The sequence below is a fragment of the Vulpes vulpes genome, chromosome 8 (assembly GCF_048418805.1).
Source record: "Vulpes vulpes isolate BD-2025 chromosome 8, VulVul3, whole genome shotgun sequence".
Lineage (NCBI taxonomy): Eukaryota > Metazoa > Chordata > Mammalia > Carnivora > Canidae > Vulpes > Vulpes vulpes.
The window spans coordinates 28,462,882-28,478,261 of NC_132787.1; the positions used below are offsets into that span (position 1 = coordinate 28,462,882).

Below are 15,380 nucleotides of genomic sequence, written 5' to 3' on the forward strand. Positions count from 1 at the left end.
AATACAGGGGAAAAGATTCAATTCCATAGTATAGTAAATCAGCTGGTACACTTCCTTAATAGAAAAATAATCGCTTGTTACTTTTAATATAGGTGCATGGATTAAAGAGAGAACATAGCTTATTTTTAATTTTCAAAATAATTTGTAATGAAAGGAAAAATTTGTTTCAGCTGTTACTTTGTTGATCTCATAAATTTGCCATACTTTCTCTTGCCTTTTTTTTTTCTCTTTACAGTGTCTAATTCCTTTTTTTTTTTTTTTTTTTGGAATAGACACATCTCCCTAACCCCCAAACACTCTTTCTTTCCTCTGTAGGGTTCTGCTCATGTTTTAAGTTTTACCTACTTTTTGAAGACCTTTCCATTCACTGCTTTGCTTTCCCCAGCCTTTGGTTAGAGCCCTATTTTAGATATGTCATGTTTATTGTCATTCTAATTGTTTCAATTTTCATTTTAGTAGACTATATACTTATTAATGCAGAAGAATTCTTTATTTAATTGTTGATCTTGTATAAACTCAACACAGCTTCAATAAAAAGTGGCAGTTACTCAATGTTGGTTAAAGACATGCATTTTTAAAAAGCATATTACACCTGTGATCAACCCAGCTTAGAAATGAAATTCCCTTAACCTGGCCGTTAAAATTTAGTACACAAAGTTGAATTCTTGTATTTGTTGTTGTACTCTTTTCTCAACCTTCCAATATATACTTTTACAAATGGGGAGAGAGAAAGGGAAAAAAAATAATGTGGCGATTTGTAGTAGGGGAAAATGGTTAAAAGAGATATGAAAGACTCATCATTTTGCATATTAAATTTACATCTTTATGTCATAGCAGGAATGAATTATGTCACAAAACCCCTTCCAAATATTATTCCTTTTTTGATTTTTTCCCTAATTATAAAGTACTATAGAAGGGAACATGATAGGTTTTTGTTTATTGTTCTTTAAGCAACATAAAGCTGCTTGCTTTATTTTTTTTTCTCAGATACCTTACTGTTTTCTATTGTCATAAAATTTAAGAGAGAGAGAGACAGAGAGATTGCTTTTTAAGAAAGACATTGGAAGGGTAAAACCCTGTAGTGTCCATCCATATATCTCATTGAGAGCCTCCCAAGACTTGGAAACATGGGCTGGGTATTTATGTGCCCTGCTGTCAAACCTAAAGTAATACATATGAAAAGCCATCGTCCTCCTTCTCTCATTTCTATTCATGACCAAGTTTACTTCTTCCCTTTGTCTTTCACAGGAGAAGCCCAAGAAGATGTAGGCTCAGGTATTAGGAGAAAAATCAAAACTGATCCAATCTAAGTAGGTTTACAGGAATGTATATTCATTCTCTAAAAACTTTCTAAGAGAAATCACTTTTCTAGGTCCTAGGGAAAAGTAGATTCTGTGTACATAAAATTAGAGGCTTGGGGGCTAAGCTTTCTTAGCTTAGTTAAGAAATTCTGCAAAATTTCTGTGAAATTCTTAACTATTGACTTAAGAACTATTGACTTTATGTCTAAATAGTAACTGCAGTGTTTTTTTTTTTAATGGGATATATTTAAAAATACTCCAGGAAAACATTTATAAAGTTATTATTGGACGGTAAGAGTGTGGGGCGGAGTTGGCCTTAGAGAAATGATAGCAGCATTATTAAAAAGTATTTTAAAAGCACATGCTGGGCTCAAGTCAGTATAGCTCCAGAAGACAGGAGCAGAAAGACAAGATGAATGATGTGAAGCTTGCTGTCTTGGGTGGTGAAGGAACAGGCAAATCTGGTGAGTTATGTTGTTTCCTTTGGCATGGTTCAGAATGCAAAAAGAGTGAGAAATATATTGATCTCATAGATATAGGTATATAACATTATTTTTCATTAAAAGTTTTCATTTTTATGAGTAATAATGCAATTAACTGTATATTTATAGAATTTATAAACAGTTTGAGGAAGATAACTGAAGTATTAATTTATGCTTTTTTAAAATTCTTTGGAATAATAGTAAATTCCTCCTTCATTGTCCCAACTACTTCTTACTCCACCACACCTGCCCTCACATCCACTAGTGGCAAAGCAGTAGTCTTGAACTGATTCTTCTGCTCTGAGACTAAGGGCAGAGAAGAATTCATGGAGACCTGTGTATTTTTTTAAAGATTTTTATTTTATTTTATTTTATTTTATTTATTTTATTTTATTTTATTTGAGAGAGAGCATGAGCAGGGGTAGGAGCAAAGGGAGAGGGAGGGGGACAAGTAGACTCCCACTGAGTGTAGAGCCTGACACGGGGCTCAATCCCAGGACCCCAAGATCATGACCTGAAGTCAGACGCTTAATTGCCTGAGCCATACATGTACGACTGTGGATTATTTTTTATTTTTTATTTTTATTTCATTAATTTTAAATTTTTTTGTGGATTACTTTTTAAATGCAGTATTTTTGAAGTGAGAAAACTTAGGACAGGCATGGCTTTATAGGTGCCTGGGGACTGAGCAACAGGTGCCCTGATTTTTTTTTTTAATTTTTTATTTATTTATTTTATTTTATTTTTTTTGGATGCCCTGATTTTGAAAGCCATGGTTTTGTTTTATTTTACTGGAATTTGTTTTTGGTTCCATTATGATGGTGGCCAGGATGCCACCAAAGAGCTACCTGAACTTCATGAACCATACAGCTGGCCAGACCCAGGAGCTGCAACTGACCATAGAGATCCTTTTTCTGGTTTCCTGGATTTTGAAGTCCCAATATCCTCACAAACAACTGTAAAAGCTTGATCTTATCTTTGTCATTATAGCACACAGCACCTTGGAACCAGATTTAGTACAATAAAGAATATAAAGAGATGATATAGTTCTTGAGTTTCAAACCTAATGAGAGCTCTGATTCTGTTAAATAAGGCAAGCTGCTTTACCTGTTTGCATTCATGAATTAATTACATAGTGATTTGAATAGACAGATCACTTTCTTTCTAGTCTTTTAATCTTTATGGTTGTACAGTGAAAATCTTGCTATTATTTAGACTAGAATTTAATAAAGCTTTAAGGTCTGTATTAATGCTTGGTAATTTTTTAACTGAAAGATAAAACTTCATGTACATAGCTAAGTTATCTGTGTCCCAAAACAGAAGAGACCCTAAGTCCAGCATGTTTGTTTTGCAGCCCTTACAGTAAGGTTTCTTACCAAACGATTCATTGGAGAATATGCCTCTAATTTCGGTAAGTCACCACTCGAGACTTTATCACCTTTAAAATGTCAGCATTTTAATTAAACTACAGTTAAGATCACTGAAGCATTTTGATAGAATTTTCCATTGTTGCACTTTTAAGCAACTTATTTATTCAGATTCTGGTTGGAAATGCCAAAATAGGTACTTGAATGTTCTTTTATGATAAAATTCACCCAAGTTGATGTTAGGTAAGATGGATTAGAAAGTCAGTTTGTTTCAGGCTAAAATTAGAACATTAAAACTGAGATTCTCCTCCTGCCAATATTATAAAGCATGTATGAATATTTTTGCAAACTATAAAAGATTTCTGAAATTAAATAAACATCTGTCAAAAGATAAGGACAAATTAATTATAAAAGCACTAGAATGACAAAATAAAGCTTATGTTAATTGTAAAACTGTGTGAATATAATGGGACAATTTTACCTGATTAAAGATTATACTTATCTAGGTTGCTTAACTAAGTTTCTTAAAATCATTTTACTAACTCTGCTCTAAATTTATTTTGATCAGAATTAGCATAACATATGGGAAATACCACAGTGGGGCATTAATAAAAAGTGAAGAATTTTGGCAGAGTTTTGAGTATATTTTTGGCTCAGCAATTAATCAATATAATGGTACTAATATCTCACCTGATTTAAGTCATGGGGGAAAAGTGTTTTGCTCTTTGTTTTTTAAACAAGAACAATAGATGTCTAAAAAAAAAAACATATGAGAATTAGGAGAAAGGGGAATGATTTTTTTTCAATAATTTCTACTTAGAGTAATAGGAAGTTATCATTGCCAGTGTGTTTTTCGATGAGAAATAACTCCCTTCACAAAAAAAAAAAAAAAAAAAAAAAAAAATTAGCCTCCATTCATGAGGTAGCATTATTGGAGAATTTTAGGAAGTAACTTTAAAGTATTGCATTGTGTTGCTTTCTACATGTTTCTAATATACTATTTCAGTCCATATGACATTGTGAACATTTTAGGGTAAGTTCTTGGAAACTGATTAAAGAAAGAAGAAATACATAGAAAGAGAAATTCTTATTGCTTCATTTCTCAGGTCAAATACTTCAGCCAGAAAAGTCAATATAAAACAAAGTAGGAGCCAGGCAGGAGAAAATGTTTCAGAATAACAAAACATAACATAAAACCACACCCAAAAATAACATCAACAAATCCCCTTAATCTTTTATAAGAAGTAGTTTTATAAACAAATGAAGTGCACACAATTCTGGCTGGTACATATCCATTAAAAAAAAAGAGAGAAATTTTGAAAAGACAACCGAATGAACAAAAGGTCATCCTTGCATGAGAACAAACTAGCAAAAAAATGACTCCATTTTGTAAATGAAGACCAGAAAGGGAAGATAATAAAATTCTAAAAAGTTAAGAGTTAGTGACCCCTGGGGGCAGTTTTTGAGTTTTGAGTAGATACTTTTAAATGTCTAAAAGGAACTTTATGATTCACAGTCAGTGGTAAATCTATGAAGTTAGAAGGAACTGTCTGAAAATAGACTTTAAGGCTTAATGAAACTTGTTATAGTTTCGTTAAATGTAACCTCAAAGGATTTTAAAATTCATCACTAACCCTCTGAGGTTGGCTCCCAAAAAGCTTGCTACATGTCTTTAACTATGTGCTACATTGATTGAATGGGGCATGATTTTTTGTCAGTGTGCCATTTTGGAGAGAAGTAGGCCTTTTATTAAACCCCGAGGAAAAGTTACAGAAAGATAGGCCTTTATTCACTTAACAAATATTTATTGAGTACCTACAATGTCTCAGGTACTCTTCTAGGTAAAAAAGCTATAGCAATGAATGAAAACAATAATTATCCAGGCCTCCATAAGATTTATATTCCAGAAGGAACTGTCCATTAAAAAAATTAAGTATAAGTTATATCACATGGTGATAGATGCTATGAAGAAAAAGGAAACATCATGGGGGAATGGCACTATTATACTATTTGGCCACTTAAAATTGGATAATTAGGGTTGAACAGACACATGCTGGTGGTAAAAACTGAGCCACGAAAATATCTGGAGGATTACATTTCTCACAGGAGGAATAATTACCGAAATTCTGAGGCAGGAAATTTCTGGAAGAGGTGAGGAATGGTATGGAGGATGGTGTAGTTTGAGTACAAATAATTTGAGGAAAAATAGCCAGAGAAGTCATGGAGGACTAGACAATGAGGGCCATTCTCAGGCATTTTAAAGGCTTTGATTTATTCAAGTGAGATGGGGAGCCACTGGAGAGATTTGATCAGACAAGTGATATGGATTTGGCTACAAGGTTCACTTTTGCTCCTGTATTGAGAATAGAGTATGCATGAAAAGGGAGTTAGGAGAGGGTAAAGCAGAGACCTGAATTAGGAAGTTTGGTAATAATCTAAACAAAAATAATGATGTGTTAATAATGGAGAAGATAAGAAACAAACTCAAAATATACTTTAAAGAGAATGAAAAAGGAATTTTTAATAGGATAAATATGGGAGGTAAGAGAAAGACAGGATCAAGGATGACTAAAAGCTGTTAACCTGATCAACTTGAGTTATCAATATGTCACTTAATGAAATGGAAAATTGTGGAAGATAGAGTCTTTTCAGGGAAATTGGGGTTTCAGTTTTAAGTATGTTCAGGTTGAGATGTCTATTGGGTGTCCAAAGGGAGATGTACAATAGCAGTAGTTGTTTGCATCTGAAGTTCAAGGAAGGGGTCTAGACTACAGATATAAATTGGGTCCATCAACGCTAATTGTTTTATAAAACTCTGGATGAGATTAACAAGGGAGTATAGATAGAGAAGAGATCCATAAACTGGACCTATGTTTGAAGTGTGAGAATACATGATGGGAAAAATAAAAAAAAAAGATTAATACAGAGCAACAAGGAATAAAGAAAAAAGCATGGGAGTATGTTGCCTTGAAAGCCATGGGAAGGAAACATTTTAAGGAGGCAGGAGTGATTGATTATAGTAATGCTACTGAGGCGAGTAAGATCAAGATATAGAATTAGTCAGTGAATCTAAAATTGTAACCTTGATAAGAACAGTTATTTGAGCTAAAGCTTGATTGGAATAACTCAAAGAACTTGGGGGAGAAAAATTGGACACAGGGGTTGTAGATACTCACAAAAAGACCAGCAGAGTAATAGGGCAATTACTGTAGAGGTTGGAGGGGATCTAAAGGATTGTTAAGTTTGGAGAAATTCAGCTGTTAGTAATGATATAGTGAAGAGGAACAACTTATGATTCAGAAGAGAGAGGGAGAATTGATGGGGTAATGTCTTTAAGTAGATCAGTAGTAAAGGGCAACCAGTTCATAATGAATAGATTGGCTTTAGAAAGAAACATAGATACCTTATCCATAGTTATAGGACAGAAGATATGTATATAAGCACAATAGCATGTAGTTGAATAGATATGGTGATAAAGTTTATTTGTAAGAAACATATGAGCAAATATAACAAATACATGTATTTAACCACTAATAATTTTAAAAAGCCACTGTAGTATTCTACTAGATGACTAGTTGAATTTGCGAGACTGTGATCCAAATATATGCTAATTTTTTAAGAAAAATTCTGGAGTATTTCCATATTGACAATGAATATATACATTTTTAAATTTTTATTTATTATTTATTTATTTATTTATTTATTATTTTTTGCAGAATCTATCTATAGTAAGCATTTGTATTTGGAAGGGAAGCAACTGAATCTAGAAATATATGACCCCTGTTCTCAAGTAAGTAAAACAGATATAATTTTATTTTTTCAGTCATGATTTGGAGAAGATTGGGTAAGAGTAAATGTAAATAAAGTTGCCAGTCTTAAAAGCGAAATTTATTTCCAATTCTAATTAAAATTTAAAATTAAAATTTATGATTATTTTTAATATTATAAATTCCATTATCTAGCTTCTCCATAGAGTTTTGACAAAAATGTAATAGTACAAATATTTTTGAAATAGCAATATTAGGCGCATTTATATTTCTAGGAGGTCGCAGTATATAGCTATTAGAAGTTAATAGTTTAATGGCTTCTCAGTTCAGTTTATATTTTCATCAAGTTGCATTTGTAACCATCCACTGTCAATAAACCATGAGTAAGGTAGATTTTTAGTACAAATTCCTTTGTCTATTCAAAGACAAATAAGTTAAAATAAATTATTATTTTTTTAATTTTTTTAGTGAAAAGTGAGATAGATAAAAATTTATTATACTTCCTCTGTATTTAAAAAATTTAATCACTTTTAATTAAAGAAAGAGTGACAAGGAAGAAAGAACCAAGGAAACTACCTTTGAGAAAATATCAGTCTTCAGCTTATTAAAGTCTCTTTTGGTGACACCTGGGTGACTCAGCGGTTGAGCATCTGCCTTTGGCTCAAGTCATGATCCCCGGTACCTGGGATCAAGTCCCGCATCGGGCTCCCTGCATGGAGCCTGCGTCTCCCACTACCTATGTCTCTGCCTCTCTCTCTCTGTGTCTCTCATAAACAAACAAACAAACAAACAAATACATCTTTTTAAGAAGTTCCTTTTAGGTGAAATGGGTTTCCATTAATTAATTGTCTAAAGTATAAAATACACGTGGAATATCCACCAATTTCAATTTGCTTGATTCATTTTCAGCCACAGAAAGCAAAATTTTCCCTCACAAGTGAGCTGCATTGGGCAGATGGGTTTGTTATTGTGTATGACATCAGTGACAGGTCCTCATTTGCTTTTGCAAAAGCACTGATCTACAGAATTCGAGAGCCTCAAACTAGTCATTGTAAAAGGTAAGATATTCTTCATTCCTCTCTCCGTTCTTTTTAGTAAATCATCATATAGCTATAAGCATCATTAGGAAGAGTTTAATACAGCCTTCCAATTACAAAATTTAACAGCCCTGAACAATTCACCTTCCATTCCACAGGAGTTACACATGTAGTAAAAGGAATAAGATGAGAATACTTTATATCCTGGCTGACATAAACAGTTACTTGCTCTGAGTAAATGGCTATTTTACAAGACAGCTTCTATTGTTAACATGACACTCACTTGCAAAATAATGGTCCTCTGTACACAAGACAGTTCACTTTCCAACCTTTCCTTTTCATTCCCACAAAAATGTTAAGGATACTAAATAAATCCAAATTTATTACAGTTGGCATCCAATTCGTAGTCATTGGGTTGTTCAATCTATCAAAGCAAAATAGACTGAATAATCAAGCCATTACAAATTCTGAGTATGAGAATACATTTTTCTCTGTTTCACCTCCAAAAATAAGGAGCTGATCAATGATTTACCATTGTTAATGGTTTTGACACAAGTAACTATGAAGGAAGACATAACTGTGCCTTAAACCATTCTTGCATTAGTAGATATAAGTTTAACCCTATCAATTTCCCACTTAATTTTCTTATTTTTTGCTTTAGCCTTTCGGATTTAAAATATGTATTTTTATTCAACATGCTGATATAAAGGATTCTTTGTGCTCTTGATCAGAGTTGCCCTTAGAGTCTGAAATAACATTCTAATATGGGAAGCACAAACACAATGCTAGTACTGAAAATTTGTATATGTTTTTATATCTATTTAAATATTAATTATCAAGAACTATGAGATGATAATTAATAAAGGGTATTTCCCTGGAGTCAATTGATGTAAATTCTTGTTTATATCTGATTGACTTTAGGTAAACCACTTTAATCTCTAGACCTAATTTTTCTGATTATAAAACTATTGGAAACATGGTAGGAAAAAAGGATGTGATTTTGCTAAGGTACCTCACAGCTCTGATTTCCTCTAATATTACAGGTTTTGTTTTTTGTTTTGTTTTGTTTTTTCTGAAATAAATTGTTTTAAGCATTAAATGGCCTCATACTTAAGCAGCATGACTTAGGTAAGAGATAGTAATAAAATTCCTTTGCTATTCCTCCAAATCAAAAGAATCCCTTACGAATATTGAAAAACATAAAAATAAAATCACCTATACTTGACATTTTTCAGGCAATTTTCTTGAAATACTACATAATTTTTAGAGCATTTCCAGTTCTCAATCTGTAGATAGACTCGGGTAGCAAAAATATATGCCTGTTTTATAAAGTTGCATCTGATATCTGTGACTCATACTTCAAAATATTTCACTTCATCTTCCCCATTAATAATAGTTTTATAAACTATATAGAAAAAGATATTAATACCCTCAAAGTCTAACACATACAGTGCTTTTTTCCCTCACCACTCACACCATCTTGGAAATGAAACCAACTTTGAGCAGAATCTAAAGACAACATCTCTTCAGATTGAGTTGAAGACTGCATTTATCCATTTTTTCCTCTAAAGTAGATAACTTGGCAGAGTTCCGTGGCATTTGAGGACTAGTTGTCTTACGACAGCCTTCAAATGAAACTCTGTTTTAGAAATGTGCCACTATAACCAAGGAGAATATATTGATATTTGCTGAAGAAATTATCTTAACAAAGAAGCATATTTCTTAAATACATAGAAAAATTGTACAAGGTCATGAGATCATAACATTTTTCTCTAAAGTGTAGTATAATGGATATTAACAAAGAACAAACAGCACTGAGTATTGAGTAATATTTTCCTTGGGAAAATTATATCTAAATTGTTCGAGTACAGTTACTGTTCAGTAAAGAGACATTAGTTAGTCCTTCTCTTTCAACTGATAAGGAAATGAAAAATAATACTTGGTAAGCATCTTTTGTTGCCTGTCACTGTACTAGATATTTTTATATATATCATTTAGTTTAATCTCTATAAGAATTCTATGTAATGACTGCTATTTTATTATTGTTTTACATACAGGAAAATTGAAAGTGGGAAAAGTAACAATCATGCCTTATTAGTAAACAGAGCCAGAATTCAAAAATAGGTTTATATTAATGCAGATCCTCTGCTTTAAGATTCTTGCTGTTACAGTGTCACACATCAGATTCTATATAAAATAGCTTTTGTAAGTAAATGGGGATGTGTCATGCACATACATATGACTATAAGGAACACATACATGCACAGTATTTTTTGGGGGGGGAGGTCATAATTCATTTTGATATAAACCTACTTAATGAGAAAAAAAAAAGAGATGTAAAATAATCATTCCAGAGTTATGTTCTGTATTTCAGAGCTGTGGAATCAGCAGTGCTTTTGGTTGGTAACAAGCAAGATCTCTGTCACATACGAGAGGTTGGCTGGGAAGAAGGGCAAAAACTGGCATTGGATAACCGATGCCAGTTCTGTGAATTGTCTGCAGCAGAGCAATCTCTGGAGGTGGAAATGATGTTTATCAGAATTATCAAGGACATCCTGACAAACTTCAAACTCAAAGAAAAGAGAAGACCCAGTGGATCTAAATCAATGGCTAAACTGATCAATAACGTTTTTGGAAAGAGACGGAAATCTGTTTAGCAGACATGTAATCCTAGGGAATTTATCATATTAGACAGTTTCGGATATTTACATGATATTAAATTTACCCTTTGTATGCAATTAAAAAATAATTCTTTTAGAGATATGAAATGACTGAATATAAGCCACAGCCGTGTTTTCAAATATATAGTTTTCCTTTTTGGTTGTTTGTATCTTTGTATCTTGTATTGTGACAAGATACAAACAACCAAAACTATATATTAAACCTTTTTCTTTATTACATGGAATAGCACTCACTATAATTTATTGATGCATTGCTATGCAGTTAGCCTTGCCGAATAAACTCTGCTTAATAATTTTATTAAGCTACCATCCCATAGACCTCAAGTGACCTTTATTTTATTTATTTCTTTTGAATGAAATATGTAGTTGTATTTCACATAGTTAATATAGTGCTGAATTTATAAACTTGTGAAAGTTCACAATTTAGTAGAAATGCATGAATTTAACTTTGAAAGTGCCTTTCCAGTAATTCAGTGAGTTCTTGCTTACATCTTGGTATTATTTATTACTCATACTACTTATTTTACTTATAATTTAGGCCATAAGAAGTTAAGTTCCTTGCCTGTAAGTGCTGTTTTTTATTTGGTCTGATGATGAAAAATTCTGCCTCTGCTTGTAGTCTTTGCTAAGAAGGGTAATCCTCACAAATTCACTTACATGGCTTTTTATACAAAACAGATCAGTTGTTTTTAGTGCATAGAGAGATCCATACATCCCAGGGAAAGAAAAAGAAAAAGTAAAAGCTGGTTGCTAAGTATATATAGCCTCGAAGACCTTATTGTCCTTAAAGAAATATTGTATTAGACAAACATTTGGGGCCTTCTCAGATTTCTTTGAGGACAATTTCCTTCAAAAATCAGCTGTTTACCCTCTGGACCTAAGTACCACTGCTGCTGACCTCACTGCATTTCAAGTTACGGTCTAGACCTAACCTCAGCCGAATCACTGATAACTAAGTTTAGGTCTCCAGGAAGTTAAACTGAGAGTACAAGCAATGCTACAGGTGCTGGTTAACATGTATTGGCAAGAACCTGGGGGCCAAGGTGGAAGAAGAGCTTGAGTGGAGGGTGGTAGGCAAATGGGGGGACAGGTGACACAGAACATGAGCCTGCAAAAGGGAGAATTCATTGACATGGTGTTCCTCACCATGAGTCATGATTCCACATTATAGGAGCCACACCTAGAGCTCATCCATGTAGCTTTGCTGTTCCCTGGAAGCCTGGCCTTGATACACTACAGTAAAAGTAGTGGAAATAATAACACACTGTGTGATAGAATATAAAGGAGCTCAGAACAGTCATAAAGATAGGGGAGTTAGAACTGATATGGCAGGTTGGCCCAAAAACCCACTGTCTGACTGTGTTGCTTGGAACTATTCAGAGGAATTTCCTCTGCTGAGGAGGTGAGGAGGCATAGACAACTTTGAGAAACTTAACTGTGACTGTGCTGTATAGATCAGAATTGGCAGTAGGGATGTTGCCATGAAACTGTGCTTCTCACAATCAGCCCAGTGATAGAATCCTGGAAGAGCAGAATCTGGATGCCAGCATTTAACTTGTTTCCTGTTATCCACCCACCCCCAAAGAAGTGCTGCTATATCTGGGGCAGAGGCTCCTTTCCTAATCCTGGCTGATTGGAAGTGACATACTCAATCAGCTAGATGGAGACAGAGTCCATATAAGCCCATGCATTGCTTCCATCCATGCCACTGTGACCACTGTTATCCTGGATCCGTTTTGTAAGCACAAAGATGGCCAAGAAAAGGAGCAAGTTGATATCTGCAGGACAGATCATCCTGTCCATCTGGTTGTATAGTGACTTTTCCTTGGTGGATGCACTCTGATGGGCAGTGACATGATACACAAAGATATGTATATTTTATGCCCTCTCTAAGAGATCCATTCATACATTTTTTTTCTCTAGTCTTTCTTGTCACTGTCTTCCAGTTTTACTTTATACTGGTCTCTGACCAACTGGCAAAATCACTGATTGCTTCCTAGAAATCTATACCATGTGCCACCTTTCCTAACATACAAAGGGTAGATCACCAAGTATACATCTTGAAGTTCTGGCAAATGGGATAATTTGCTAATGAAGTTCATGGTAGCCTCCATGTAATAAGGCCCAGTCCTCTTATGACTGGGACTAATATCACAAGCTTAGGAAAGCTTTCTGTCAACTAGGGACATTCAGGTTAGATTGCTATGTAAATGGGAAATAAACTCTTATTGTGTGATGTTATGTTAGAAAATTCAGTGATATAATATTTTTAGTCAACTATTTACAATGATTAAAAAATAATAAAAAAACTATTTACAAGGATTTTATTAATCTTTTATAGTCTCAATATTCAATGACATTATATGTATATGTTTATATGTAAATACATACCAGTTTAATCATTATACCTTAATTTTTTTCCCTCATTCTCTTGGATAATCTCCGTTTTAGAGATTTAGTCTTCATTCTTTAGAATTATTTTCCTACTTTAAGAAAGATTCTTTTGGGATGATTTTGTATGAAAAACAACATATTGATTCATGTTATATGCAAGAACTCTTAATGTCAAAATGGTAGGAAAATTTTTTAATAGCTTAATCCAAGCATATGTGTCTGTAATGTTTCAGAGTTCAAAATTCCTGTTAAGGATACTAATGTTCATATGTATTTTTAAATTTTATTTATTGTACCTTGTTTTTTTTTTTGTCAGGATAATTTGGGATAATGCATCTCATTATAAGGAATCAGTGGAACATGGCAATGCAAACAAACATTCTTGTACAGACAAACACACAAAAGATAACTATGTGAGGTGATAGATGTGTTAATTGATTGCAGTTTGATTGTGGTAATCATTTTACAATATATATGTATATTAACCCATCATATTGCAATTTTGCTTTTCCGTTTACCTCAACCTGGAAAAAAGCAGTTTTACATTAAAAAAATTACATTTTAAGTGCAGTGTCTGTGAAGCAACTTTAGAAATGCACACCTGATTATTTCCAGAGTGATATTTAAAACTACTGGATTAATTTCCTCTTTTATGATGTGACAGTTTTAAAACATGTTCACACACTTTTGACACTTCTTCCATCAAAAGGTTAAATCTAATTCCCCTCTCCATGATTGTGAATCGCCCTTATTGACTCTCTTTTAAAAAACGGAATAAGGTGGAAGTAATAGATAGGACTTAGGAGACCAGGTTGGGAAAGGTGCTAGAACTCCCATCTGTTCCTATGTTATCTGTTCTCAAATGTCCCATGTGTGCCTCCCTGGGAATAAGTTTTGGGAGCCATGAGTCAACATGTATGAATCTGGCTTCCCTGAAAGCACCTGACTAGAGACCCAATGTGTCAGCAAATCTTCAGGTGATTCTAGTTTCTAACCTTGCTCTGGCTGATGCTGAATAGAGCAGAGATGAGTTAGCCCAGAGAATCTTGCCCCAGTTGCAGATTTGTGAGGATAATTACCATTGTTGCTGTTTGGCTGTTGTTAAACCATTGTCTTGGGGTTGTTATGTGATAATAGATAATTAGAGTAGATAATTTATTAAAACTTTTGGCAATTCAGACAATACAAAATATTTGGCTTTCTTACTGGGGAAAAATGGTGAAAAAAAGGATTCTTCCAACTAGCTTCAAAATAGTCCAGACCTGAAGTTGTCTCAACTATAATTTTCTTGTGACTATAATTCACATGTTTTCTTGTGACTATAATTCTTGTGACTATAATTCACATGTAAAAAAACTTGCAAAAACCTAAAAAATAATAAATTACAGTTTTCCAAAGTGAGAAAACTACATCTGCTTACAGAGAAACAAATACATCAACATTAGACCATAGAATATTGTAGGTGGAAGATAGCAAGTGTGTCTATAAATCTCTGAGAGAGTTAAGCTGTATCACTAGGCTGGGAATTGCCTATGCTGCTTCTAGTAAAAAAGATGCTGTCATTCACTTTGGATGAGCTTCAATGAGATAACACAGAATGAGGGGCAACAGCCCAGGAAGGGAATGCCAAAAGGGAGGGGCCTTTAAAATGGCTTTGATTTAATACAAGGTATGCACTATTAATAAAGAGGTTGAATGATACCTGTATGTTTTATAGGTTTATAAATTGGCTGTAGTAAAATATTTTACATCTTAGATCACTAGGTATTGTTTCAGCTTATTATGGGAGATATCTATCTAGAGTTGACTGAATTGTATTAATCTGAACCTAGTTTAATGATGCCTTAACATTTTTATGGGGGAATTTAATGTTTGCAATATCCATGTTCCTTATTTGAAAGCGTGACTTATAGGTTTCTCATCTTCCTTAAATTATGAAATCCTTCAGCTAATAAAGGAAAATGATTATAGTTTGCAAAAAAGGCAAAGTCATTTAATAATCCATATAACTGTCTATTGTAGGACTTTGCATAATAATTGTAATTTAGCTATTAGGGATTCTAAAGGCAGTTATCAGTCATACTCTACAATTCTGGGGGAATCAGGCAAAGCCCAAATTATTTGAAGTATTTTAAATTCCCAAGGAAAAAAAAAGACACACTATAAATTGGAAATATACTTTATAATGACAATATATTATTTCAAAGCAAAGAAAGTCATCATAATTTTCAAATGTATAAACTACCAAACAAATTGTTTTTCTTTCTTTTGGATAGAAATACAATTTAAGTTTACTTTTAATAATGGAAATAAATGTAAGTTCCTCTAAGGAGAGAATTAGCAGACGATGA

General features: G+C 33.3%; 1 protein-coding gene across 1 annotated transcript; it reads left to right on the forward strand.

Moving 5' to 3' along the window:
* Positions 1–1,673: 1,673 nt before the first annotated feature.
* RERGL (RERG like) lies at positions 1,674–13,614 on the forward strand. The gene is made up of 5 exons (XM_025995586.2): positions 1,674–1,765; positions 3,138–3,194; positions 6,867–6,940; positions 7,827–7,975; positions 10,329–13,614. Exons 1-5 carry the CDS (start codon positions 1,714–1,716, stop codon positions 10,609–10,611), a joined length of 615 nt encoding a protein of 204 aa, XP_025851371.1. The 5' UTR covers positions 1,674–1,713; the 3' UTR covers positions 10,612–13,614.
* Positions 13,615–15,380: the final 1,766 nt, after the last annotated feature.

Bases quoted from the DNA above. Each gene is read 5' to 3' on its own strand.
- RERGL (XM_025995586.2), top strand. From the start codon at position 1,714: ATGAATGATGTGAAGCTTGCTGTCTTGGGTGGTGAAGGAACAGGCAAA. The intron at 1,766-3,137 runs GTGAGTTATGTT...TTTGTTTTGCAG, and splicing joins TGAAGGAACAGGCAAATCTG to CCCTTACAGTAAGGTTTCTT. The intron at 7,976-10,328 runs GTAAGATATTCT...TCTGTATTTCAG, and splicing joins CAAACTAGTCATTGTAAAAG to AGCTGTGGAATCAGCAGTGC.